The sequence below is a fragment of the Harpia harpyja genome, chromosome W (assembly GCF_026419915.1).
Source record: "Harpia harpyja isolate bHarHar1 chromosome W, bHarHar1 primary haplotype, whole genome shotgun sequence".
NCBI lineage: Eukaryota > Metazoa > Chordata > Aves > Accipitriformes > Accipitridae > Harpia > Harpia harpyja.
The window spans coordinates 20131097-20158270 of NC_068968.1; the positions used below are offsets into that span (position 1 = coordinate 20131097).

Genomic DNA, 27174 nt, shown 5'->3' on the forward strand with positions numbered 1-27174 from the left:
TTATTACCAGTTCAGCCATATTAGGGACTGCGGCAGTTAGAGGCCCTGTGTTAGCATTCAGTCTTCGAAAATCTACTGTGAGCCTCCACTTCCCATTAGGTTTTTTCACCGGCCATACCGGCGAGTTAAAAGGAGAATGTGTATTTACCACCACTCCTTGTTCCCGCATCTCCTGCATGACTGGTTTGATACCTTCCTTTGCTCCCAGGGGGAGGGGATATTGTTTAACACTAGTTACTTTGCTAAATGGTAGAGGGGGTGCAGTTTGAAGTAGCCTGACGTTCAGCTGCGGTGTCCCGAAAGTCCACAACAATCCTTCTGAATCCTCCCACCCCCTTCCTTTAAGGGCATCTATTCCTAACAGGTTAGTTGGAATGTTCCCAACCACCATGTCAATAGTGATCGTGCCTTCCTCTCCCGGCAGCATCAGCTTTACCGGAACAACCTTCATAACTTCTGTTGACCCTAAAGCATTCAGGACACAAACATTTCGCTTAGAGGGAATCACCCCACACCTCTGTGCATCTTCCTCAGTCAGGGCGGAGATCTGTGCACCGGTGTCAATTAAAAAGGTTACGGGTGCACGCTTAGGACCTACAATAGCTGTAATCAATAAATCTCCTCTGTTAGTTTTAGTGAGCTGTCGGATATAAATCCATCCTCCGTTCCCCCACCCACTGCTAAGGAACGGAGGTTCTAGTTTCCCTGCTGACTTTCCCCGTCACCCGTGCTCTCTGCGGGGGGGGCTGTGGGCATGACAGGAGAGATTTCTCTATTTGACCCTAAGTGCTGTGGGTGTTGTTTCGGACCATACCACTTTGATATCAGTTTACTCAGTTTATTAAGGGGTAAACCATCCATCACATCTCTGGGAACTCCCTTTTTAATTCCCAAGGCCCACCATTGTTGTCGAGTCAGGGGTTGTCTTCCTCCTCCCCCAGTTTTAGAGTAGGAGTAGTCAGCAACAGTGGCGGGGTCAGTGAGAGCGGTTACAGTTTTACTAACAGATAGGGGTAGATTTTTAGCTCCCACTTGACGGATTCCTTTAGACTTCTCCTCCAAAGTTCTCACAGGACCATATTTTCTGCTATAATCTATCAATTCTTGTGCTACATCTCCCCATGTCCAGATCCTTTTATGCTTTGAGTGGGAAGGAGACAAGCCATGATTGAGAGGTGAACCTGTGCCAACATCAATTTCATCTCCTTTACCTTTAGTAGAGCTCTCCAACTTTTCTACAGCATCTAAAGATGCTATGGTCCTTTGGAGAACAACCCCGGTAGATTTGAGTGATTCTGGGAGTCCCCTTATCAAAGGAGTCATGATTTCAGGATTCACCGGCAACATAATTGGGGATTCACATCCGGGAACTAACTTCCTTTCATGTATCATCTGCAGGCAAGCTGCTTTGTGCACACTTTCTAGCAATTGATCAGCTGTGCCTGTGATTGCTAGGGGATCTCCCCTGTCTAAGGGGTTCAGCCCTCCGGCCCAATAGGCAGCCCGCTGGGTTAGGGACCATGGGGCACGTCTATCCCCTGTTGTTAAAAAGACACCGTGGCCCCAGTAACCACTAGCTTCCCTTTCATTTAACTGAATATGGTCCCCTCCAGTTAAAGATACACGCCACACATACTCTGTTTTGGATTCTTTGGGAAGGCGCCCATATTCTCTTTTCATTTTGGCCAATTCAGTGGGAGTGTATGGTATCTCTTTAGTTGTAATATGTGGGTCATTATCCTCATCATTTATATAAGCAAATTCTGCTTTAATCAAAGGCCTCACTTGGGGGTTTTCCCTGAAGTGTCTCCTTGCTTCCTCTAGTTCCTTTTGGGGGTATACCTGACTTATTTGCTGAATACCTATCTTTTCCATCTTCATGTCTATCTCATTCAATGATTTAGCAGACTTTGAAAGTCCTTCTTTCAAGGCATCTTTTAGACAGCGATTTTCTTCCTCCTTTTCCTCTGCTCGCTGTTTGTACAAGCTAATTACTCTCTCTTTCTCTGCTACCTGCTCTTCCAGGTTGGAGGTTGTTTTCTGCAAAAGTTGTACCAAATTTTCAAGGGATTCTATGATTTGTTTTTCCTGGCTACGCCGCTTATAGCGGTCTTCAATTGCTGCGACCAGGCTGGCTCCAAGAACTGCACAGATTATCGCTTTGCCTTTGCCTGACCGTGATCTAGCCTCATTATGTATAGAAATCACTCGGTCTGTTACACTCTGTAAATTTGCCCAATTGTCTCGAGCCCACTCTTCCCCAGGTGGGGAGGGTCGAGCTCCATACTTTGCCAAGAGTGCATAAAACGAGTCAAGATTTTTTACTGATGGAGAGTTTTGATAACCATTTTTTTCAGTCATTTTTGCTGCAAAGGGCCAAACTCACTTCGGGGAGGTCAAACTTAGTTACACCACACACGCAACAACTGCTGCGTCGCCCTCCTCTTCCCCGAGTGGCTAAAGGGACTAAAATCTCACTTCGGGGAGTCAAAACTTAGTTGCTCACAAGTGCAGACTTTCTCTGCTTGTCCCTTCAACTTCCCCTGGTAGTCAACCTCATCTAATGAGGACAGTTCCCCCTTTTGCACTAAGAGATCCTTGCACTTGATCCTGATAGACAGAGCCCTCAATTCGAGTTTGGGGTGAAATACACTGAGGTGTGTGCAGTGCGTGGGAATCCCGAATCGCCCCCCTTGCTTTCTGGACACCTCTCACCCTTTCAGGTGTAGGGCCAGGTGCGGCTGGAACGAAACGTTTTTCCCCTGTTACAAACCACACAAAACCTGCACCCCTCTGTCTCTCAGGATCCTGTCCGTGACGCCAGTTTAATGTCACGGTCCACTCGGTGGACTCGTGATGGTTCGTTTGCTACGATCTCGAAAGTGCAAAATTAAGGTGACCAACACCAAAGGGGATAGCAATAATCACACAGTAAAACTTTATTGTATTGCCTGTGAAGAGGCACGCGATAGTTAGGGATGGGTGAAAGAAAGGAGAAAAGTAAAGTTAAGTTTAGAGAGAGAAGAAAGAGAAGTTATAGCTACCACCGCTGATCTCAAGACGTCCTAACGGTCCCGGGTCCAGCTAATGCTGCGTCGTCGATCGTCGTGGTCCTTGGTGGGGAAGCTCCAAACTTCCGTTGTTCAGAAGTCATCTTTTACGCTTAGTAACACACCTTGCTCCACCTCTGCCTCAGGAGTCTCCGCCCTTCTCGAGCGAGGCTATCACGCAGGCGCAGGGTCAGTGTCCGAGGCGTGGTAAGTCTTGGAGGCGGGTAGCCTTCGACCAGGAGGTGTGTTTTGGTATTATAATGAAGCAAAGTTCATTTAAAGTTCATGATTTCTTCATCGATGTTATGGCAACAGTTGCAATCCATCCTTTTTGACAGTCTAATGGCTCTAGCCAGGTACCTTCCAGGAGCCTTGTACCGCGCGTTCCGTTCTTGGGATCGGCCACTGCACTCCAAACAGGCCATTGTCAGGTAATGTACTGTTCATGTTCCTGATGACAGTGTTGAGACAATGCTGATTTTCTGACCGACTCCTACACCTGTCCAGCTGAGAAGGAGGGGGAGTGATAGAACGGCTTTGGTGGGCACCTGGCGTTCAGCCAGGGTTAACCCATCTCACGCAGTCACAAAAGTAAATAGCCGCTGGGGGGTGAATGGATGCCCTAGACTGACTGCATTTTGCCCAAAGCCCCCCCTCCCTACTGTCCCGATCCAATGTCGGGGAAGGTTTCGATATGATCCCAAGAGCGAGATTAAGACACAAACGAGGTCAAATGCCGTATACCCAAAACAGCTTTTATTATCAAAAGTATCAAAAGTAGAAAATAATAGCGATAGGATAGAATGGAAGAAAAAGGCAGAAATCAACAAGCACTCGGGATAGGGTTGCAAGGATAGTCACCACCATGGATCCAGCGGCGTCCCGTTGGTCCTCAGTCTTCTAATTCTTTGGTGGTGGGTGCACACCACAGCTTGTCTCCACGGTTTTTTATAGGGCACAGTCCGATGCATGCACATACGTACTGTTCATGCACTGTTCACATGCTGCAGGTTTCGTCTATCACACGATCACAACAGAAACCAGTATCTTATCTCAAGGACTACAGTTTCCATGACAATGACAGTCTCCACATTCCTGCATGCTTAGTGCGGCTCCAGCCCCACTCCTCCCTCAGATGCCTCAGTGGCCTGGTAGTCTTCCTTATCGCATTCAGCATTCAGCGGCCAGAGGGATGTCCTGCTTAAACAAGCAATCCTCGAGACAAATGGCTCGAGATCACAGTTCAGTCTCTCACACCTACTTCCAGGAAGGGGAGATAAGAAAGATCCAATACACCCACTCCACTATCCTGGACAACTTGTTCTGGTAGATTCACCTACTGTAGTGCGGCGAGTGAATCAAGCGCTCAAGCTCTCTGTGCAAGATTCCCTTTATTTCACTAAAAGATCAAACTTATATATGTTTCAACAAAGATCTAGAAAGAACTAATGGCATACAGCCAATACTACTAACACAGGAGCGCATATCTGGCTCAGCTGGGATGTTTGCCAGTCCTCAGAACAGTTAAAGATAAAAACATTCCATACACATACTCCTGACTGTCTTCAGCCACATCTTCCCAGGCCTACACAAGGCCATCCTCCAACCTGACCTTGTAAAACTAGTTCTTCAAAGGCTTGGCAAACATGCAGCACAACAAATTCTAATGGTCACTCTTGAAAACAAATGCCAGGTGTTCCGAGCTGCTCCCACACTGTAGGGGAAGAACCTATTGTTACGGAGGCAGGCACAATCAAATCCAACAGGTGTTAAAAGTCAGATTTATTCTTCAGTAAAAAGTTAGCCAGAATTCTGATAACATTAGTGAACCACAGGCTCAATGATGTCAGGGGAATTAGTACTACACAGCCGACTTAAGAATCCTTAAGATTTAAAAGTGATGACTCAAAATGTGCATATCACTCACCTAAAAGCTGAGGGCTCTCTCCCTCGAGGAGTTACCTCGGGCGGTGCCCCAACCCAAGGGGGAGTCCCCGACTGCAGACCCGCTGCTCCAAGGAGGACTGATTCCAACATGTCCTCTGGCAGGACCCCGTTTATACCCTTGTCGAATCTGACCTGTGGTCATTTAATCCCTATTGGCCAAGAAGGTCACCTCGGTGTACCTGGCACGTCTCGATTGGTCAGTTCAATTTTCAACCTGCAGCCTCTAGGGTTTGGGTTTTTTCTCTCTTCTCCCTGCCTGGAGAAGTTTCGTTTCCTGCTGGGGGGAGTGTACTGCCACACAATCCACCCTGTGACCACAGTCACGATTCGACTGGTTTCCTTGGAGTGGTGGTACAGTCACCTCTTGCCTCCGAAGTTAAAAGGGAGCGCAGCCTGATGAATTTGACGCTCATTGTGGGTCATCATTCCATTCTGGTCTAGAATTAGAGTGGAATATCTGACACAGGAATATCCAGCGCACGAACAGGGTTTAAGGGAGTATACTTAACCGTTAGCATAGACTTCACTACCAAGCATTTGATAGAACTTATTGCAATACAGATTACAGTAATCATAACTACAAGCATTATTAAAGATTAGAGAAGGTTGGTCATCCACCCCGTCAAAGAAAATCCAAACATATCAAAACCTTTCCCAGCCAGTTAGTCCCTGGTGCAGAAGTAATTGCCTCTGAGTCTCTTGCCACTTTCTTTTGTTGATTTGATCTTGAAGCTACATTGACACATTTGGAGTGAACACAGCAGTCGTCCATCGACAGGTTCAAAACTTCACATACACCCTTCTCTTTCAGTAGCATCAAATCCAATACAGCTCAATTTTGGATAGTCATTTTACCAGTATGTTATAACTGATTGTTCAAGAGTCCCCAAACTGTCACATGTAACGTTGGCTAAGGTTGATAGTTGTAAACTGTATTGGTTTTGTGTTAACCCATCACATAAACTCAGTTCTAGAATGCTCTATTGGTGTTCCCTTGGGTACCATACGCGGTCATCCCCATGGAGTTTCAGGCCATAGTGTAGTACCATTCCAACTCCACCCCATGATCCCATGGGTTAGTTGGAGGACATAGTCACATCTGGTGTTTCATACCAAATTAGCATTTACTGCACCTGGTGACCAACTATAAACAACATGAGTATAACCTCCTCCCCCATCCAATCTGAATCTCCAACTATAATTGTTACATTGTTCCCATGTGAGCTCAAGGGCTCGCGATATATTGATGTCCATCATTTTTGCCACAACATTATCATCCAGATCTTCACCATCCACGCCTGCCACCGTCATCACTGCCAGTAGAAGCACTGGAATAGCTCGTTTCTTCATTGTCCTGTAAGAAAGCACAAACTAGGCCTCGGTCTTAAACCGGGTCGCAGGGTTAGAAGTCCGGGATTATCCACCGGGCACTGATGCGGTGAGTCTTTCCGCTCCCATCTAAGGCTTCCCAGGCATACAAGCCTCTGTGTTTTGCTAAGGTCATAGGAACAATATCAATGGAGGGCAGTTTCACCATGACAGTTTGGCCCACGTATGTCTCCAGTGGGAACTGGTGTCTCTGATAAGCCTTAAGCTCATCTTTTGGAGTGTTAAGGGCTTCCATATGTTGCAAAGTCCAATCCCATTTCCTATTCTTTCGGGAGTGTGAGAGACTGAATTGTGAACTGTTTATCTCGAGCCTTTTGTCTCTGGGATGGCCTGTCTAAGCAGGACATTCCTCCGTCCATAAGGACGATTACTAGGCCACTGAGGCATCCAGGAGAGGAAAGGGCTGAAGCCAACAAGCATGCAAGAATGTGGAGGCTACCATTCTCATGGAAACTGTAGTCTTTGAGATAAGATACTGGTTTCTGGTGTTGATCACGCGAAGGTCGTGTGATAGACGAAACCTGCAGCATGTGAACAGTGCATGAACAATACGTATGTGCATGCATCATCAAACTATGCCCTATAAAAAAACCGTGGAGACAAGCTGTGGTGTGCACTCACCATCAAAGAATTAGAAGACTGAGGACCAACGGGACGCCGCTGGATCCATGGTGGTGACTATCCTTGCAACTCTATCCCGACCGCTTGCTTGATTTCTGCCTTTTCTTCCATTCTATCCTATCGCTACTATTTTCTACTTCTGATAATAAAAGCTGTTTTGGGTATACGGCATTTGACCTCGTTTGTGTCTTAATCTCGCTCTTGGGATCATATCGAAACTTTCCCCAACATTGGATTGGGACATGGAGCAAGTCATAGAGAGGGCGGGCAATCACTGAAAACCCTGGTATATGTTTTCTCCAGTAGCCCAAAGTACCTAACAGCTGTTGTAATTCCGTTTTATTGCCTGGAGTCTGTCCCTTTTCAATAGCTGATAGAGTGTCGTCAGGTACTGCAACTGCTCCAGCTATCCACCATGCCCCCAGGAATTTAATTTCTTGTCCAGGACCTTGACATTTAGAAGATGGAACGTCTAGCCCATTCTTGACTAACAGATTCCAGATGGCCTCAGCCACTTGCCCTACCTGTTCCTTGTTGTCCCCACCGACTAGGATATCATCTATATATTGATATATGTGAACACCTGATGGTACTTCCACAGCATCAAGGAGCTTGGCTAGAGCATTGTGAGCAATAGCGGGGGAATGTGTATATAAGGCTCTTTATCAGCAGACCATTGGCAGGTATTCACCATGCGGATTGGGTGGCCTGAACCCCAAACCACAGCTTCTAGTTTTTTAGCCCTTCCAGTTCCTCTCGCAGTGCCGCGAAAGGGTCCTGTTTCTCTTCCCGAGGGGGCGGGGTTGCTGGCGCTTCCCTTGGGTCTCTAGCTTTCCCCTCCAGCAATCCCACCCCCGGATGTCGTCAGTGGACTGCCCGTGCAGCACGGCTCGGGCTGCCCCCAGTGCCGGTGCCTTCCGCCAGAGAGCGTCCCTTCCGGGATCGTAGTTCCGACCCGACCGACCGCGAGATCGAGACCGCTCGGGGCGGGGTTCACAAGTGGCTGGCCGGACCTTCCTGCTGCCCTCCGTTAACTCCGACAGTCCTTTTACCCAGATAGTAACAGGTTCTCCTCTCTCCTTGGGGTCCACGCCCCCAGCCCAGTAAGCTACTCGGGGCGTTATCGACTGATCACCCGCCGGTCCATCACTCAGAAACACTCCCGGTCCCCAGTAACCTCTCGCTTCATCATCACTCAACAGTATCCGACCCCCCCCCCCCCCGCCCCCGTTAGAGAAACTCTCCACAAATACTCAGTTTCGGTTTCGCCCGGCTTGCGCGAAAACTTAGCTTGTAACTCGCTGAGTTCGGGTCCCGACCAAGGGGTTGTGCAAATAGTGGTTTGGGGGCTCCCACCATGCGGACCCGTGTGCCTTTCTGTTTTAATAAGGGGTCGCACGTCCCTTTCCTCCAGTTCCTCTACCTCTTCAGAGCTGTTTCCATCAGTCTCCCCAGATGTCCCCATCCCAATCCTCAGGGTCTGTACCCGTGATTAATTTTCGGATTTGGGTACTACTGGGAGGCTTTTTTGCTTGTGCCAGCATAATTTCAATCTTTCGTTCCAATGAACGCGTCCGCTCCTTTCCTCGTCTCAATTCCACCTTCAGACAATCTATTTCCCCTTGCTTTTTAGCAGAATCACTCTTTTGGTTTTGTGCTTGAATCAAGCAGGCGCCCAGGAGGGCACACACACTGCCTTTGCCTTTGCTGTCTTGACTACTTCTGCGGCATCGTTCTATTCTCTCCACGACCGCTGCAGGGTCAGACCAATTCTCCTTTGCCCATTCCATACCTGGGGGAGAAGGGCTACAGCCGTGCCTCCATCATAATTCCTCTATTAACACCATCCTGCCGACTACACCAATTTAAAATATTACGGAGGCAGGCACAATCAAATCCAACAGGTGTTAAAAGTCAGATTTATTCTTCAGTAAAAAGTTAGCTAGAATTCTGATAACATTAGTGAACCACAGGCTCAGTGATGTCAGGGGAATTAGTACTACACAGCCGACTTAAGAATCCTTAAGATTTAAAAGTGATGACTCAAAATGCGCATATCACTCACCTAAAAGCTGAGGGCTCTCTCCCTCGAGGAGTTACCTCGGGCGGTGCCCCAACCCAAGGGGGAGTCCCTGACTGCAGACCCGCTACTCCAAGGAGGACTGATTCCAACATGTCCTCTGGCAGGACCCTGTTTATACCCTTGTCGAATCTGACCTGTGGTCATTTAATCCCTATTGGCCAAGAAGGTCACCTCGGTGTACCTGGCACATCTCGATTGGTCAGTTCAATTTCAACCTGCGGCCTCTAGGGTTTGGGGTTTTTTCCTCTCCTCCCTGCCTGGAGAAGTTTCGTTTCCTGCTGGGGGGAGTGTACTGCCACACCTATGACATTGAAAACCCCTTTGAACTTGTATGCATGGATAGCAACTGATGCCCATGGAAAAGACCATCAAAGCCACACGCGATGGATAATACCCTCATTTTAATCTATGTATGCTTTATATTTGTACTTTGTAGAACCAAAAAGAAACGGAGAAAGATGGCAAGGGACCCGTGTTAGTCCTAACTATATTGTTGTTTGTGTTATCAGTTTATTGTTATTTGTAATTTTTATCTGTTATTATAGGGAAAGATGCTTTGGGGAACCTTCTCCCTCATCTTCATCCTTTCCACTGGAGGACAGGGAAAAGATTCTCCAGATTTAGCTTGGAATTTGATTCAAGGTTTTATGCACCTCTGGAATGACACCAATCAAGGTGTTTGTATAGCATTACCAAAATCTGTCAACGAAGGAATTCAGTTTGGCCTCATTAATCTAAACATCACCAATCTTGTGCAAAGGAGTCTCGTCTCTGGTAATATTTTATGTAAACCAAATTGCTCCTGGAACGACTCTTCTGGGAGACCTTTTATGGCTCTAAAAACTCCCTCTGACAATTCAAAGATTTGTCTTCTTCCCCGAGGAGGAAACCTTGAATCTTGTGACTTATGGAAAAGTGAATGTTGGGAATGGAAAAATGGGTGGAACCCAAGTAGTGCTTGTAATTTTACTGGGGAAAAATGCTATCGGGAATCTCGAAGCATATGGAATTTTTTAAGGGACACAGGCATAAATGAAGAATGGTCCACCCAAGAATACAGATGTTCAAAGGCGATAGCACCTAACCGTACCAAGTGTACTTGGGTCCCCTGGTGGCCATCATCAACGCAAATAATAACCCCATTTGAACTTGATTACCACATAGAATCTAAACCTTCATGGTATATCGAAATCCCAAAAAAACCCAACCTCGACCAGTGGGTCTGGGAATGGTAGTGGGACAAAGCTTTTGAAAGGATACCCAAACAAGCTATATCTCCTCTTTTTAAGTGTACGACCCAATTAAATTGTACCAGTGGTGCAGGTAATCCATTGGAAACTTGGTTTGTCCGGGGAATAAGAACCCTCATGACATACGTGTGCCTGTTGGGGATATCCCACGTCCGGTTTAGCCACCAATCTGTATAACCCTAAAGATAAGGCTGCATGTCAAAATACCCAATACTTGGTTCCTTATGGTACCCTTTGGGGATGTTCAGATAGCAAAATATATTCCCATCTAAATATCCAACGACATGCTGGTCTAAAGTGTAGGATTGGTATTCCGACGATGTGTCCACACAAGGTGTTTTAGTTACTCGACACCCCTACAGAGTTGAAAGCACCGGGATGCTGATGGCCCTAAGGTGCGACCTGAATGGGCAATACGTGGAGTTGCAGCACCTGATTATTATACCTTGGGAATGAAGGCATCCCTAATGCTAGAAACTGTCTTTACCCCTTCCCTTACCCTTAGGAGACACGAATTTGTCCTGGAAAATATAATGTGGCAAATGCATGTTTTGTCCAACTGAACACATTATGCATTTGGAGAACTTAACACCCAAGTTCAACAAGCATTGAAAATGATCCTTCAGAACAGATTAGCATTGGATATGTTGTTAAATGAACATGGGGTATGTGGGATGTTGAATCTAACTGACGGGGAATGTTGTATCACCATCCATAATGCCTCCACTTCAATTGAAGAAGCCCAAGCCAAGATGAGAGAAGTCACAGACAAGACTGGAGAACTTTTCCAAGCGATGCAACCAAGAGACCGGTTTAACGGAGGATTGTTGCTGACCTCTCTCCTGACGTCCTTGGGACTCACAGGGTGGGGAAAATGGCTTGTTAACATTGGACTCATGTTTTTATGTGGATTTTTGTTCCTAATGCTTGGCCTTGCAATTGTGCAACGTATGATTACCCGCTTGATGCCTCTACTTCTTCTCTTTTCTCTCCTTCTGTCCGATATGTGAAGATTCCTACTGTGGAAGAAGAAGATCTCTACAACTTGGTACAGTCAAATATTTGAGCCACGGGGTGGCGTGAGAGACTGAAAGAGTTAATGTCTCAAACATTGTGGCGGGGCAAGTTCTGCATAACAACGAACCAAACCACAGGTGAGAAGCCCTGTTGGGCGCCAGGGCACAGAGTGCACACCGGAGGATGCACAATTAATTCCGTGTTCTGCTACACTGAGCAGGGCAGCTCACCATATATGGCCAATAGTCAAACAACGGCCATGCCTGCAGGGAGGGAGAAGTTACTCCCCAAACGACCCCCAAGCCCATCACCCATTTCTCGAAGGTTCTGAAGGCACAAACCACGCATGACACCTAATTAGCCTAATGAGTTCGAGTGCCTGCCCAAAGGATGGGCAAGGAGACTATAAAAGGGCACGAATTGAAGCCCCACGTGCGCACGCCCTCTGGAACCGGACCTCTAGACTGGCTGGACCAACGCTGGACCCAGGACTGGTGAAATCTTTTCTTTTCCTCTCTGTCTCTCTTTCTCTCTCCTTTTTCATAATCCCTACACCTCATCCCTTTAGACATAAAACCATTGACCAAGTCTGGGATTAGGAGTGGATCTAGCCGCCCCTAGGCTCTTCTCTGAGAAGGAGTCTAGAAAGCAAGGGGGTCCGCTCTGAACCTCGTGACTCAACAGGAGGGATCTCCTTATTTTCTTCCTTGAAGTGATCCCCAAATAAGCAAGGCTTGTAGTATATGTTTGGTGATGCATGGTTAGCACGTTACATGGTTTACTGATGTAGTTTCATGCCAATTCTTGTTGTGAGTGAATAAAAATTGAGTTTTGTGAGTTAAAGGATCCCTGGTGTCGTTTCACCTTAATACTGACCTGCGAATCCGCGAACCTGAGTCATCACCCTGAGAAATTGGGATGTGACAATAACACACTGATGTTTTCAGTTGTTGCTAATTAGTGTTTAGACTAAAGTCAAGGATTTTTCAGCTTCTCATGCCCAGCCAGCAAGAAGGCTGGAGGGGCACAAGAAGTTGGGAGGGGACACAGCCAGGACAGCTGACCCAAAGTGGCCAACCGGATATTCCATACCATGTGATGTCATGCCTAGTATATAAACTGGGGGGAGTTGGCCTGGGGGGATCGCTGCTCGGGAACTAACTGAGCATCAGTCAGCAAGTGGTGAGCAATTGCATTGTGCATCACTTGTTTTGTATATTCCAATTCTTTTATTATTATTATTATTATTATTGACATTTCATTATTGTTATTATTATAATTATTATTTTCTTCCTTTCTGTCATATTAAACTGTCTATCTCTACCCATGAGTTTTACCTTTTTCCTTCCGATTCTCTCCCCCATCCCACTGGGGGGGGGGGGGAGTGAGTGAGCAGTTGCGTGGTGCTTAGTTGCTGGCTGGGGTTAAACCACGACATCCACTTACTGTGATCTGATGGAAAGAGGTATGTTATACATGAAAAAATGACTTATGGTAGTTAATACATAGTCAGGCCTTCACCCCTACGTGATGCTACCGAGTTAAGTTACTGTGTTCCTGAATCATACAACAGACCAAAGTGGATTTTTCTTCTGACAGCTGCTTTGCAGAGTTAATGCAAACTTGGGAAAAAACTCTGCGTTGTCCTTAATAACAAATATATATAATCCAAACTATATTAAGACACTTCAATAAGTCTTTCTGTCAGGACACAGGCATGAATTGCTCTAAGACTCACTGAAAGCTTTGATCTATGCTAAAACTCCTCATTGCTTTGAAGGACGAAGTAGTTTTCTTATAAAAATAGCTGCCTGAATTTACAGTTGACAAGAAACACAACCCCCCTCAAAAAAAAAAAAAAAAAAAAATCAACAAACAAGTGTTTAAATATAGTTTAAGAAAAAACAAACAAAAAAAATCCCAAACAAATGGAATGACTACAAATCTGTTTTTGTTGCCCCAACCAGACTTACAGGCTGTACTGTTGAATATTGTGTAAAAATATACTGAGATGAAGTCTATGATCAGAGAACACAGATTTCAATTATGGCAGCATCAATCCATATGTCATTTGGTATATTTAAAAAATATACTGTCATATGAAAGTCCAGCACCTCACTTCAGTCCTGAAAGAATTTAATGCTTTTAAAATAGAGAGCATCAGCTTCTTGCCTATTATCTGTGTCCTGGTTTCAGCTGGGATAGTGTTAATTGTCTGCCTAGTAGCTGGTACAGTGCTACGTTTTGAGTTCAGTATGAGAAGAATGTTGATAACACTGATGTTTTCAGTTGTTGCTAAGTAATGATGTTTAATCTCAAGTCAAGGATTTTTCAGCTTCTCATGCCCAGCCAGCAAGAAGGCTGGAGGGGCACAAGAAGTTGGGACAGGACACAGCCAGGGCAGCTGACCCAAAGTGGCCAACAGGGTATTCCATACCTTGTGACGTCACATCTAGTATATAAACTGGGGGGAGTGGGGGGAATCACCGCTCAGGGACTAACTGGGCGTCGCTCGGTGGGTGGTGAACAATTACATTGTGCATCACTTGTATATTCCAATCCTTTTATTATCATTATTGTCATTTTATTATTGTTGTTATCATCATTATCAGTTTCTTCTTTTCTGTTCTATTAAACCGTTCTTACCTCAACCCACTAGTTTTACTTTTTTCCCTGATTGTCTCCCCCATCCCACTGGGTGTGGGGGGAGTGAGTGAGCGGCTGCGTGGTGCTTAGTTGCTGGCTGGGGTTAAACCACGACATCTGTGATAAAATTGCATGTTCTCAATAAGAACCAGAGTTGTGTACGCTGTATTCTGTTCATTGCTTTTGCGAGAAGAGCTTGTCCCATTGCAGTCACTCTGGCTTAGGTAAGACTTAGGTGACAAAATACAGAACAACTTTCATTCTTCCAGTAGAATCTGACAAATGCATGCCTTCTGAATTGAAGCCATGCAGCAGTCTGAAAAAGTGAAATATTCGTGTTACAATTTCTACTAATTTTTATTTCGGATTAAGTCATTTCCAAGACATGCTGGCTGGCAAAGAACATATGAAAATAGCATGAAAGCAGCCATCACTGTTCAACTGCCATAAAGAATTGTTACAAATTTTACACTAGAAGTTATTAGCAAATTTGCTGATTTAGAGATGGAGGTATATTTCCAGTGTAATTATTTATATTGCATCCTACCAGGTTTACTATGTTTCTTTAAAGAACAGTAGCTGTGGTAATTGTTAATCTGCGAAGCAGCTAGGAAATTTTATCTTAAATTAGGAGAGGATTCCTCTTGCCGCTTAAATTAACCAACCAGAAGAGCAGAATATAGAAGTTAATTACTAAAATTTCCAAATTATGCTATAGATTAAGGCCTAATCCTCAAGACAGACAGATAGGAAAGGGCTGTGTAAGTCTCCAGGGAAATTACAATATCCAGTTCTGTTATTAGAGCCATTTTTAGAGGAGACATAGAAGGGTCTAGTACACAAATACCAGAAGTAGGGATCTTTAGCTAGTTGCTTCTCAATACTGTAAGCAGCAGTTAAAATATATATAGGGTTTAAGTGTTTCTTCATGTTCAGGACTGGAAGCAAAGATTGTCTGGTATTGAGAGGAAAACAGGGTTAGTACTATTCCTATGTGTTTTGGGTTTGTGTGGCAGGGTCTTGTTAGCAGGGGAGGGGCTACAGGGGTGGCTCCTGTGAGAAGCTGCTAGAAGCTTCCCCAGCTCCAAGTCGGACCCGCCTCTGGCCAAGGCTGACCCAATCAGCGACAGTGGTAGTGCCTCTGGGAGAACAGATTTAAGAAGGGGAACCTTCAGCGGGGGAAGAGACTGGAATGTGAGAGAAACACCTATGCACACACCAAGGTCAGTGAGGAAGGAGGGGGAGGAGGTGCACCGGAGGAGGTGATGCCCCTGCAGCCTGTGGTGAGACGGCAGGCTGTCCCCCTGCAGCCCATGGAGGTGAACGGTGGAGCAGATGCCCACCTGCAGCCCATGGAGGACCCCACGCCGGAAAACACAAAGAAAAATCTTTCAGGAAAATATCTTTCTAAACAATACAAGAACAGTCCTGTCATGGACAAAGCAATACAAATGGAGGAGAAAATACTTCACCCACAAAAACATTTGAATTGTTCTTTTTTGTGCCTAGGCACTATTGGACAGATCTTATGAACTGAGAAGGCAGATACTTGAAGAAAATCCAGCTAACCTTGGGCAAGGCTGAAATGGTCTTGAAGATCAAAGCATTTTAAAAAATAACTTTAAGAATACTATCCTGTAACATCTGTCTTCTGAGATTATACACACTCATTTGAAGATAAGATTTCTCATAGATACTCCTTTGATCATAAGTAACAAAGTCATCAATCAGAAAGGTCTCTGGGAGATATGAAATACTGTGAAAGGGACATTATTAGTAGCAAATCTCCAACTGGCATAGAGATGGTACCTCAGTCTTGTTAGAAATACTGTAAACAAAGCAGCACCTGAATTGATGGTGGCACATTCAGGTAATGTCCTAATGCAACCCTGATCAATAGAGGAATATGCATTTTGGAATTCTGTAAATGCCAATGAATAGCTGGTACTTAGTAGTGAAAACAGCATATACAACTGAGTAACAAGTGAAAAGAAAAAAGAAATTAAGTATTATGACTAGTATGTTTCATTGTTGTTAGAGTATACGATGCTCACCTGGAAGTTGATAGTTCTTTGGCTCTATTCTGACAACACTGGATTCAACTTTGGCAGGAGGCCTGAAGTTGTTCTTTCCAACCTGTTAGTCAGGAGAAGTCAGGCAGCTGTATGAATAAGCAGCAAATCCTCACATTCCTAGAAACATTCTTCTCTCTTTGATAGCTTTGTTTGCTAACACAGAATGACATACCTTCGTCAGATGGTCCACTTGAGCTAATAACTGAGTATTAATAGAGTCTACAGTATAGTTTAGTTCCTGGTTTTGCAACCAAACGAAGTGCAAATTCTCTTTGAAACATAAGTATTGCACACCTGAGAATAACAGAAATGAGAAAAGGAATTTGAAGTCTAATCAGCTTTTAAGTCAAAAGCCAACTAACAGACTTGGAAAACACAGGCTTTCCCTCAGCACTTCGAAGCAATAGAAGTCTGTCATAAACTCACTCTGCCAAATTATCTGAGTGTGTTAAAAAAACACAACAAAACACCACAAAATTTGGTGAAACCATCTAAATCTCCTTAAAGTTACAATAGAATTTGATTCTGTATACTGCTAAATGGATCAAGATCAAAGAGGCAGAGGCTAGTCTCAGAGTTTTGTGCACGACTGTAATAAATCATTTTGAATAATTCTATGATGAGTCCTTCAAACCCAAAGTCACTAGCTCCAAAAATTGACCAGTAATGTCACTAACATTAGCGCTTCAGTGAGAGAAATCAAAAAAGCTGACATATTGAACAACACACAGAAGTACCGAAGGCAGTTATATTTTTAGACCAGACAATAGGAAATGGCTTGGCTTCAATCCTACCCTTACCACCCTTCCTTCCTAAGGTAGGAAGGCATTTGAAATGTTACGATGCCCTGCTTATCCTTGGAATAGCAATTAGCTATAATACTGCTGCAAACAGGTGCAACTCCTATTTTCATCAGCTGGACAATCACTTATGCCAAGACTAAATTTTCTCCTCATGCTTAATACATTGACATAAACTAATTTCCAGGCACTGGCAGTTTTCATATTATGGAATGTTGGTGTGGCTCTGATCCACCAAACTGATATTTTAAGAACTAAACAAAAAAATACATTATTTGGGAATGTTTTTTAAACTATTTTTCTTCAATCAGTGTTACGGATGCACGACTAACCAAATCCAACAGGTGTTAAAACTCAGATTTATTCTTCAGCAAAAGTTAGTTAGAAGTCCGGTAACATTTAATAAAACCACAGGCTCAATGATGTAAAGAGAATTAATATACACGGCCGACTTAAGAATCCCCAAGATTTAAAGGGATGGCTCAAAACGCGCGTATCACTCACCTAAAAGCTGAGGGCTCTCTCCCTCAAGGAGTTACCTCGGGCGGTGCCCCGGCCCGAGGGGGAGTCCCCGACTGCAGACCCACTGCTCCGAGGAGGACTGATTCCAACATGTCCTCTGGCAGGACCCCGTTTATACCCCTGTCGAATCTGACCTGTGGTCATTTAATTCTATTGGCTAGGAGGGTCACCTCGGTGTACCTGGCGCATCTCGATTGGCCAGTTCAAATTTCAACCTGCAGCCTCCAGGGTTTCCTTCCCCTTCTCCCTTCCTGGAGAAGTTTTGTTTCCTGCTGGCAGGATGGGGGGGGCGGGATGTACTGCCACAATCCACCCCGTGACCACAGTCATGATTCGACTGGTTTCTTTGGAGTGGTGGTACAGTCACCTCTTGCCTCCAAAGTTAAAAGGGGGTGCAGTTTGGCGAGTTTGACGCTCATTGTGGGTCATCGTTCCCTTCTGGTCTAGAACTAAAGTGGAATATCTGACACAGGAATATCCAGTGTATGGACAGTTTAAAGGAGTATACTTAACCGTTAGTACAGGCTTCACTACCAAGCATTTGATAGAACTTATTGCAATATAGATTACAGTAATCATAACTACAAGCATTATTAAAGATTAGAGAAGGCTGGTCGCCCACCCCGTGAAAGAAAATCTGAACATATCAAAACTTTTCCCAACCAGTTGGTCCCTGGTGCAGAAGCAATTGCCTCTGAGTCTCTTGCTGTATTCGCTCATTGATTTAGTCTTGAAGCCACATTGACACATTTGGAGTGAACACAGCAGTTGCCCATTGACGTGTTCAAAACTTTACATATACCCTTCTCTTTCTTTGGCATCTAATCCAATACAGCCCAATTTTTGATAGTCATTTTACCGATATGTTATAACCGATTGTTTGAGAGTCCCCAAATTGTTAGATGTAGCGTTGGCTAAGGTTGATAGCTGTAAACTCAGTTCTAGGGTGCTCTACTGATGTTCCTCGAGTACCATACACAGTTGCCCCAATGGAATTTCAGGGCATAGCGTAGTACCATTCCAACTCCACCCCGTGATCCCATGGGTTAGTTGGAGGATATAGTCACATCTGGTGTTTCATACTGAACTAGCATTTACTGCACCTGGTGACCAACTATAAACAACATGAGTATAACCTCCTCCCCCATCCAATCTGAACCTCCAACTATAATTGTTACATTGCTCTCATGCGAGGTCAAGGACTCGCGATATATTGATGTCCATCATTTTGCCACGACATTATCATCCAGATCTTTACCATCCACACCTGTCACCGTCATCACTGTCAGCAAAAGGACTGGAATGACTCGTTCCTTCCTGGTCCTGTAAAAAAGCACAAACTAGGCCTCGGTCTTAAAACCAGGTCACAGGGTTAGAAGTCCGGGATTATCCACCGGGCACTGATGTGGTGAGTCTTTCCACTTCCATGAGATGGTCTCAGAAGACCAATGCAATCAACCTGCCACGTGCTCCAAAGAGCCTTGCCTTGTCTGATATGCTGGGCCAGAGCTTGGTTTGGGTGATTAGCTTTAAGCCTTATTCGGCATTGTGGGCAAGCTGTAAGAATTGCTTCACAGGTTTTCATAGACACTGGCCAACCCCAAGATTGGCATTCATAATAGAGATTTGCTTTCCCTGAGCGGCCTCGCTTGATATGCAACCATTCTGCTAGTCTATCCCAATCTTCCTTCTCACTGGTGACCATCCTGATTTGGGCCAGGTGGTCCACCTGCTGATTCCATTTCGCAGCTGGGGTTCCATCCCAAGCATGTCCCTTCACCCATCCCACCTTTAAAGGTTGGGATCTCCCTATTGCCAGGAGACATTGCCAGTCCTCTGTCCTCCACACTTTCGCATGACCCACTTCCCACTTACTAGATTCCCACTGACATATCCACTCTGTAGCACCCTTAAAGGTTGCATAAGAGTCAGTATAGACGATGGTAGCACCATTCTCTACAGCTAGTAATAAAGCCTGTAGTTCTCCTACTTGTGCACTACCTTCACTCTCTTCCTCAACTTTCTTCCCAGTACCAATTTCCAATGCCACTGCTTTATATTTCCATTTTGATCCCACTCGACAGGCAGATGCATCTGTGAACCACACTCCTTGCACATCTGAGCCTGCCATGAATTCGGGTGCCTCCTCAATCGGAGAAGGTTTATACGGTTGACCCAGCAAGGCTGGGTCAGGGTTTACAGGTTGCTGTAGTTTGAAAACCTTAGTCGGACCCTCCTTTAGTGGGAGCAATTGGCTTATCCCTTCTAGGTATGCATACCATTTCCTAACTGCAGCCTTTTGGGCTACTCCCTCCAGAGGAGGTGACCCATTGAGGATTGAATTTAAGAGAGGGAAAGGATCCTGTACTATAACATCCTGTGAGGTACCCAGCTTTTCAGCCTCCTTAACTGCCCTAGTGAGGGAAAGAGTCCCCTTCTCCCAATCTGAATATCGTCGCTCCATCTCTTTAAATGCAGTGGAAGAGAATAATAAAGGCCTGGCTGGTCCCTGTGGCCCCTTTTGAAACACGCCACAGTATGAGGCATGTTCAGCAAATCCCCATTCCACCCTTAATGGATCTCGTGGGTGCAATGGACCTAGTCTCTGATAAGCCTTAAGCTCATCCTTCAGAGTGTTAAGGGCTTCCATATGTTGCAAAATCCAATCCCATTTTCTGTTTTTTTGGAGCAAGTCATAGAGAGGGTGGGCAATCACTGAGGTAATACTTGGGACGGCAGAAGTTAATGGTGGGGTATTACTGTTCAATCTTCTATAATCAATTGTTAGTCGCCACCTCCCATCTGGTTTACGGACTGGCCAAACAGGAGAATTGTAAGGAGAAGGTGTGCGACTGATGATCTCTCTTTTCTCCAGATCATTAATTACTTCCAAAATGCCCCATTTGGCCGCAGCTGGAAGTGGGTATTGAGGGACACGGGTTACCTTAGATTGGGGTAGTGCAGGAGCAACCTGCAATGTTCTCACATGAATAGCCTCTGCCTCCCTGCCCCCAAAGCTCCACACCCTACCATTGGGTAGATACCATTGTCTGCCTGCCAGCACATCAAATCCCAGTATATTTCCCTCATAGGGGCTTAAAGCCACCTCCACAGCTGTCATTCTTTTTTCCCCAGGTAGCCAAAGTTGGGTTTGAGCTATGGGACATTTTTCTGTCGCCCCTGTTACTCCTCTAATGTTTATAGCCTTTCTTGATGGCCTAATTCCCAGCTCACTAGCTTGTAGATCATTTAAAACACTAATTTGGGCTCATGTATCGATTAAGAATTCCAAACTCATCTGTTTTGGGCCACAGGAATGTGTATGTAAGGCTCCTTATCAGCAGACCATTGGCAGGTATTCACCACGCGGACTGGGCGACCTGAACCCCAAACCGCAGCTCCTAGTTTTTTAGCCCTTCCAGTTCCTCTCGCAGTGCCGCGAAAGGGTCCCGTTTCTCTTCCCGACGGGGCGGGGTTGCTGGCGCTTCCCTTTGGTCTCCAGCTTTCCCCTCCAGCAATCCCACCCCCGGATGCCGCCGGCGGACTGCCCGTGCAGCACGGCTCGGGCTGCCCCCAGTGCCGGTGCCTTCCGCCAGAGAGCGTCCCTTCCGGGATCGTAGTTCCAACCCGACTGCCCCCGAGTTCGAGACCGCTCGGGGCGGGGTTTACAAGTGGCTGGCCGGACCTTCCTGCTGCCCTCCGTTAACTCCGACAGTCCTTTTACCCAGATAGTAACAGATTCTCCTCTCTCCTTGGGGTTCACACCCCCAGCCCAGTAAGCTACTCGGGACATTATCGACTGATCACCCGCCGGTCCATCACTCAGAAACACTCCCGGTCCCCAGTAACCTCTCGCTTTATCATCACTCAACAGTATCCGACCCCCCCCCGTTAGAGAAACTCTCCACAAATACTCAGGTTCGGTTTTGCCCGGCTTGCGCGAAAACTTAGCTTGCAACTCGCCGAGTTCGGGTCCCAACCAAGGGGCCGTACAAACAGCGCTCCAGGGGCTCCCACCGTGTGGACCCGCTTGCCCTTCTGTTTCAATAAGGGGCCGCACGTCCCTTTCCTCCAAGTCCACCTTCAGACAATCTATTTCCCCTTGCCTTTTCGCAGAATCACTCTTTCGGTTCTGTGCTTGAATCAAGCAGGCGCCCAGGAGGGCACACACACTGCCTTTGCCATCTCGACAAGTTCCGCGGCATAGTTCTACTCTCTCCACGACCGCTGCCGGGTCGGACCACTTCTCCTTCGCCCATTCCAGACCTGGGGGAGAAGGGCTGCAGCCGTGCCTCCGTAATAATTCCTCCATTAACACCATCCTGCCGACTACGCCAATTTAAAATGTTACGGATGCACACATAACCAAATCCAGCAGGTGTTAAAACTCAGATTTATTCTTCAGCAAAAGTTAGTTAGAAGTCCGGTAACATTTTATAAAACCACAGGCTCAATGATGTAAAGAGAATTAATACTACACGGCCGACTTAAGAATCCCCAAGATTTAAAGTGATGGCTCAAAACGCGCGTATCACTCACCTAAAAGCTGAGGGCTCTCTCCCTCGAGGAGTTACCTCGGGCGGTGCCCCGACCCGAGGGGGAGTCCCCGACTGCCCACGTGTCCTCCGGCGGGACCCCGTTTATACCCCTGTCGAATCTGACCTGTGGTCATTTAATTCTATTGGCTAGGAGGGTCACCTCGGTGTACCTGGCGCATCTCGATTGGCCAGTTCAAATTTCAACCTGCAGCCTCCAGGGTTTCCTTCCCCTTCTCCCTTCCTGGAGAAGTTTTGTTTCCTGCTGGCAGGATGGGGGGGCGGGATGTACTGCCACAATCAGGTAATCTAGAGCTCTGTTCTTCCACATACCTGAAAAAAGGTCTATGAAGCAGCAACTTGAAAACAAAAGGTGAAGAAATCTGAGGAAAAGAATAAAAATATTAATGATAATTTCCCAGAAGTTATACTAAAAAAAAATAAAATTGCCATGTTGTTTAGCCCATACCTGTTAAGGCAAGTTAGCTACACATGCATCAAAGAATGGTAAGTCTGTTTTCAAGATATCTCCAACCTTGATTGCAAGTTTGTTTGCCAGACACCTGGGGGAATATGCGCTTCAGAGAAGCATGTTGCCAAAGTTTTTGCAAAGCAACTCCACTGCTTTAAGTGCTCGCTATTTCCACAGTTGATACTCATGTGCCCTGGACTCTCTTCTGAAGTTCACCAAGTCATCAAGGGTCAATTTCACAAGCAATAACCTGAAAACAAAGTATATATTTGCAACTTTATATAACTCCTCCTAACTGGGTTTAAAATTCAAATTGTAAAAAACCCTGTAACTACTGCTAAAGTTTTAAATAATTCTTAAATATTTCCCATTATGCTATGCACCTTCCCCCCCTCCAAAACATTCAAGACTTATCACATAAATGGATAACAGCAATATAGTTTGATAAAACCATACAAGATTTACATGAGCAGCTAAAAACTCATTGGAATTATGCAAATGTTAAGAAAAATATCCATAGTGTAATTCTACTTATTTGAATCAGATGGCTGAAGATCCTTCTGTTTGCCATAGTCTAAGCCACAATGTAGTTTGAGCTTGGGGGGGGGAATTCACACTTACTTTTTAAACTTTCTCTAACATCTTTACTGTCAGGTTACTGGTTCCTGGGCCTACTTCCAGGATGACATCTGTACATCATAAGGCAGCCTAAGAACAAATGGCATTTCAGTATTTTCCTAGAACCGATTTCAAGCAATCATTTAATTTTAAAATGAAAGGTATATGCAGCTCAATAAAAAGCTGAAATCAGCTAACAGAGGAGTGTGAATGTAATTTAGAAAAGGATGGGAGGGAAACGGTGAAAACTAATTTATGAGAGATCCTTGGCTGAGTATAGAAAAGCAAGCACTCAGCTCAACCCTGAGAGCAGCTCTAGTCAATCACCTCCTTCACCTGGTTCCCTAATGGCGTGTTCAAAAAAACTCCCCAGCCCTAGGAGCAGCAGCTGTTAGGCACCACAGGCATGGAGGGCACAGGCTTTTTCCCCATCCATAGGGAACCCACATTAGCCTGTCTGAATGCCTCAGCGCTATTTTCTAAGTTCAAAGTCTGCTGTCAGGCAACACAGACTGAAAAGACTAACTGTTTGGGTTCTTCAGCACAAATGCTGGATGCTTGACTGTAAACCTGCCTAGCAAGTATATGAAATGAGCTGTTCCTGAAGCTTTAAGTTGCAGTTGAGACCACAGAGGAATGTTTACTCTAAAACCAAAGTGCGGAGCCATCCTGCTCTGTGGCTGCGGTCCATTGGGCAGCCATCACCCACCTTCTCAATGATGCTATTGAGAATGAGAAGGTTTTTCAAGATGTGTTGGCCAGCTCCAGCGCTGAACAGGATGCCTACAGTACAGTGCAGCCACAGAGCAGCAAAGTTACTCGAAAATGTATCCTGTGGAAACACAAGAAACCTTTACCTAAGAAAAAAGTATCTTTATGTGCAGCAGGAATTCATGCTTCTTTCAGATCAAACCACGTTCCCTGCCGAAAGCAGCCCTCCCCTGAGCCTCCTACAGGGCTGCTTCCAGCACCGAGGCGTCCCCCGACCAAGGGCAGCGGCGGGGGGAGGGAGGGAAGAACGCAGGCCGCGCCCAGGCGGCAGACCCCGGCCCTGTTGCCACTCAGCCCGACCCACGCTCACCTGTAGTGTAGCCCTCCCTGCACTCCTGCCGCAGCTGCTTCCCCGCCCGCACCTTGGGCATGGCAGCGCCCGGCCCAGCTCGGCGCCGCGCGGAGACTACAAGTAACGCTGAGCACTGCGGCTGCGCCAGCGTGTGGAGGATACTGCCTGCCCGGTCCGATGGGGTATCGGGGCTGCTCCGGTGCTCCTCGCTGGTGTTGAGTCCCTCCACACAGGGCAGGTCGCTCGTGACGAGACCGCGCAGCAGCTGCGCCAGGCTCTCGCTGCTGCTGTTGCTGCTTCGGGTTCTGCTGGTAGATTTAGCTTAAGAATCGCGAGTTTTACAAGCAGAGCATGATCTTCCCTACAAAAGCAAGACCTCTGCGCCCAAAGCAAGCTCCTGCAGAAACTGCAAGTGTGCTTTGCAGCAGTGTTACCTTATTCGGTTAAAAAAAAGCTCAGCTGCAGGGCTACAAATATAGCACATAGCATGAGATCTCTTTTAAGTTGTCTGGAGAATAGACTCTTCAGGAGGAGTTACTAGGAAGAGCACTAGGAAGTGGGAATATACTCAACCCTAATGTCATAAAGAATGACAGCATGTTTTCCTAGCTAAATACATGTTATTTAATAAACAGTAAGTGGGAAGTCAATTGCATTGCCTATTTAGGCTTTGTTTTATTGCCATGTGGTGAGGGGTGATACTGAGAGAGAGGTAAATAACCCAGAATAACATCTATTCCAGGTAACTGTGGATGAGTAGAAGGCAGGAAAAACCTGAGGGAGAACAGATAACAAGAGGAAAGAGAAAAGAAACATTTTTAAAATTTCTCTGGGTCAGAATATTGTCATGACCCGTGCTGGACAGACCAGGGAGGGGTCGTGGTGAGTTCAGAATTCCCTCGGGCTAACTTAAGGTGAAACGACACCAAACGATCAGTTGAACGTTTTATTCATGGCAGAAGCAGCCTGAATTTGTAAGGCATAACAGTAGGTGGCGGGGTTTCTCACAACAGGAATTGCCATGGAACTACCTCAGTAAACCGTGTAACCCGTGGTAACCACATACATCAATTCAGGGAAGGAGATCCCTCCTGTTGAGTCACGAGGTTCAGAGCGGACCCCCTTGCTTTCTAGACTCCTTCTCAGAGAAGAGCCTAGGGGCGGCTAGATCCACTCCTAATCCCAGACTTGGTCAATGGTTTTATGTCTAAAGGGATGAGGTGTAGGGATTATGAAAAAGGAGAGAGAAAGAGAGACAGAGAGGAAAAGAAAAGATTTCACCAGTCCTGGGTCCAGCGTTGGTCCAGCCAGTCTAGAGGTCCGGTTCCAGAGGGCGTGCGCACGTGGGGCTTCAATTCGTGCCCTTTTATAGCCTCCTTGCCCATCCTTTGGGCAGGCACTCGAACTCATTAGGCTAATTAGGTGTCATGCGTGGTTTGTGCCTTCAGAACCTTCGAGAAATGGGTGATGGGCTTGGGGGTCGTTTGGGGAGTAACTTCTCCCTCCCTGCAGGCATGGCCGTTGTTTGACTATTGGCCATATATGGTGAGCTGCCCTGCTCAGTGTAGCAGAACACGGAATTAATTGTGCATCCTCCGGTGTGCACTCTGTGCCCTGGCGCCCAACAGGGCTTCTCACCTGTGGTTTGGTTCGTTGTTATGCAGAACTTGCCCCGCCACAATGTTTGAGACATTAACTCTTTCAGTCTCTCACGCCACCCCGTGGCTCAAATATTTGACTGTACCAAGTTGTAGAGATCTTCTTCTTCCACAGTAGGAATCTTCACATATCGGACAGAAGGAGAGAAAAGAGAAGAAGTAGAGGCATCAAGCGGGTAATCATACGTTGCACAATTGCAAGGCCAAGCATTAGGAACAAAAATCCACATAAAAACATGAGTCCAATGTTAACAAGCCATTTTCCCCACCCTGTGAGTCCCAAGGACGTCAGGAGAGAGGTCAGCAACAATCCTCCGTTAAACCGGTCTCTTGGTTGCATCGCTTGGAAAAGTTCTCCAGTCTTGTCTGTGACTTCTCTCATCTTGGCTTGGGCTTCTTCAATTGAAGTGGAGGCATTATGGATGGTGATACAACATTCCCCGTCAGTTAGATTCAACATCCCACATACCCCATGTTCATTTAACAACATATCCAATGCTAATCTGTTCTGAAGGATCATTTTCAATGCTTGTTGAACTTGGGTGTTAAGTTCTCCAAATGCATAATGTGTTCAGTTGGACAAAACATGCATTTGCCACATTATATTTTCCAGGACAAATTCGTGTCTCCTAAGGGTAAGGGAAGGGGTAAAGACAGTTTCTAGCATTAGGGATGCCTTCATTCCCAAGGTATAATAATCAGGTGCTGCAACTCCACGTATTGCCCATTCAGGTCGCACCTTAGGGCCATCAGCATCCCGGTGCTTTCAACTCTGTAGGGGTGTCGAGTAACTAAAACACCTTGTGTGGACACATCGTCGGAATACCAATCCTACACTTTAGACCAGCATGTCGTTGGATATTTAGATGGGAATATATTTTGCTATCTGAACATCCCCAAAGGGTACCATAAGGAACCAAGTATTGGGTATTTTGACATGCAGCCTTATCTTTAGGGTTATACAGATTGGTGGCTAAACCGGACGTGGGATATCCCCAACAGGCACACGTATGTCATGAGGGTTCTTATTCCCCGGACAAACCAAGTTTCCAATGGATTACCTGCACCACTGGTACAATTTAATTGGGTCGTACACTTAAAAAGAGGAGATATAGCTTGTTTGGGTATCCTTTCAAAAGCTTTGTCCCACTACCATTCCCAGACCCACTGGTCGAGGTTGGGTTTTTTTGGGATTTCGATATACCATGAAGGTTTAGATTCTATGTGGTAATCAAGTTCAAATGGGGTTATTATTTGCGTTGATGATGGCCACCAGGGGACCCAAGTACACTTGGTACGGTTAGGTGCTATCGCCTTTGAACATCTGTATTCTTGGGTGGACCATTCTTCATTTATGCCTGTGTCCCTTAAAAAATTCCATATGCTTCGAGATTCCCGATAGCATTTTTCCCCAGTAAAATTACAAGC

The 27174-nt window shown here is 45.9% G+C and overlaps 1 protein-coding gene and 1 pseudogene across 1 annotated transcript; both read right to left on the minus strand.

The window, feature by feature from the left end:
- Positions 1 to 825: 825 nt before the first annotated feature.
- On the minus strand, positions 826 to 2322 carry LOC128136178 (uncharacterized; the record flags this gene model as incomplete). Its single annotated transcript, XM_052775358.1, has 1 exon — positions 826 to 2322. A coding segment is annotated over one exon (1497 nt), but the record flags the coding sequence as incomplete, so codon positions are not given.
- Positions 2323 to 14636: 12314 nt separating this feature from the next.
- On the minus strand, positions 14637 to 24167 carry LOC128136182 (probable dimethyladenosine transferase; annotated as a pseudogene).
- Between the last annotated feature and the right edge of the window lie 3007 nt (positions 24168 to 27174).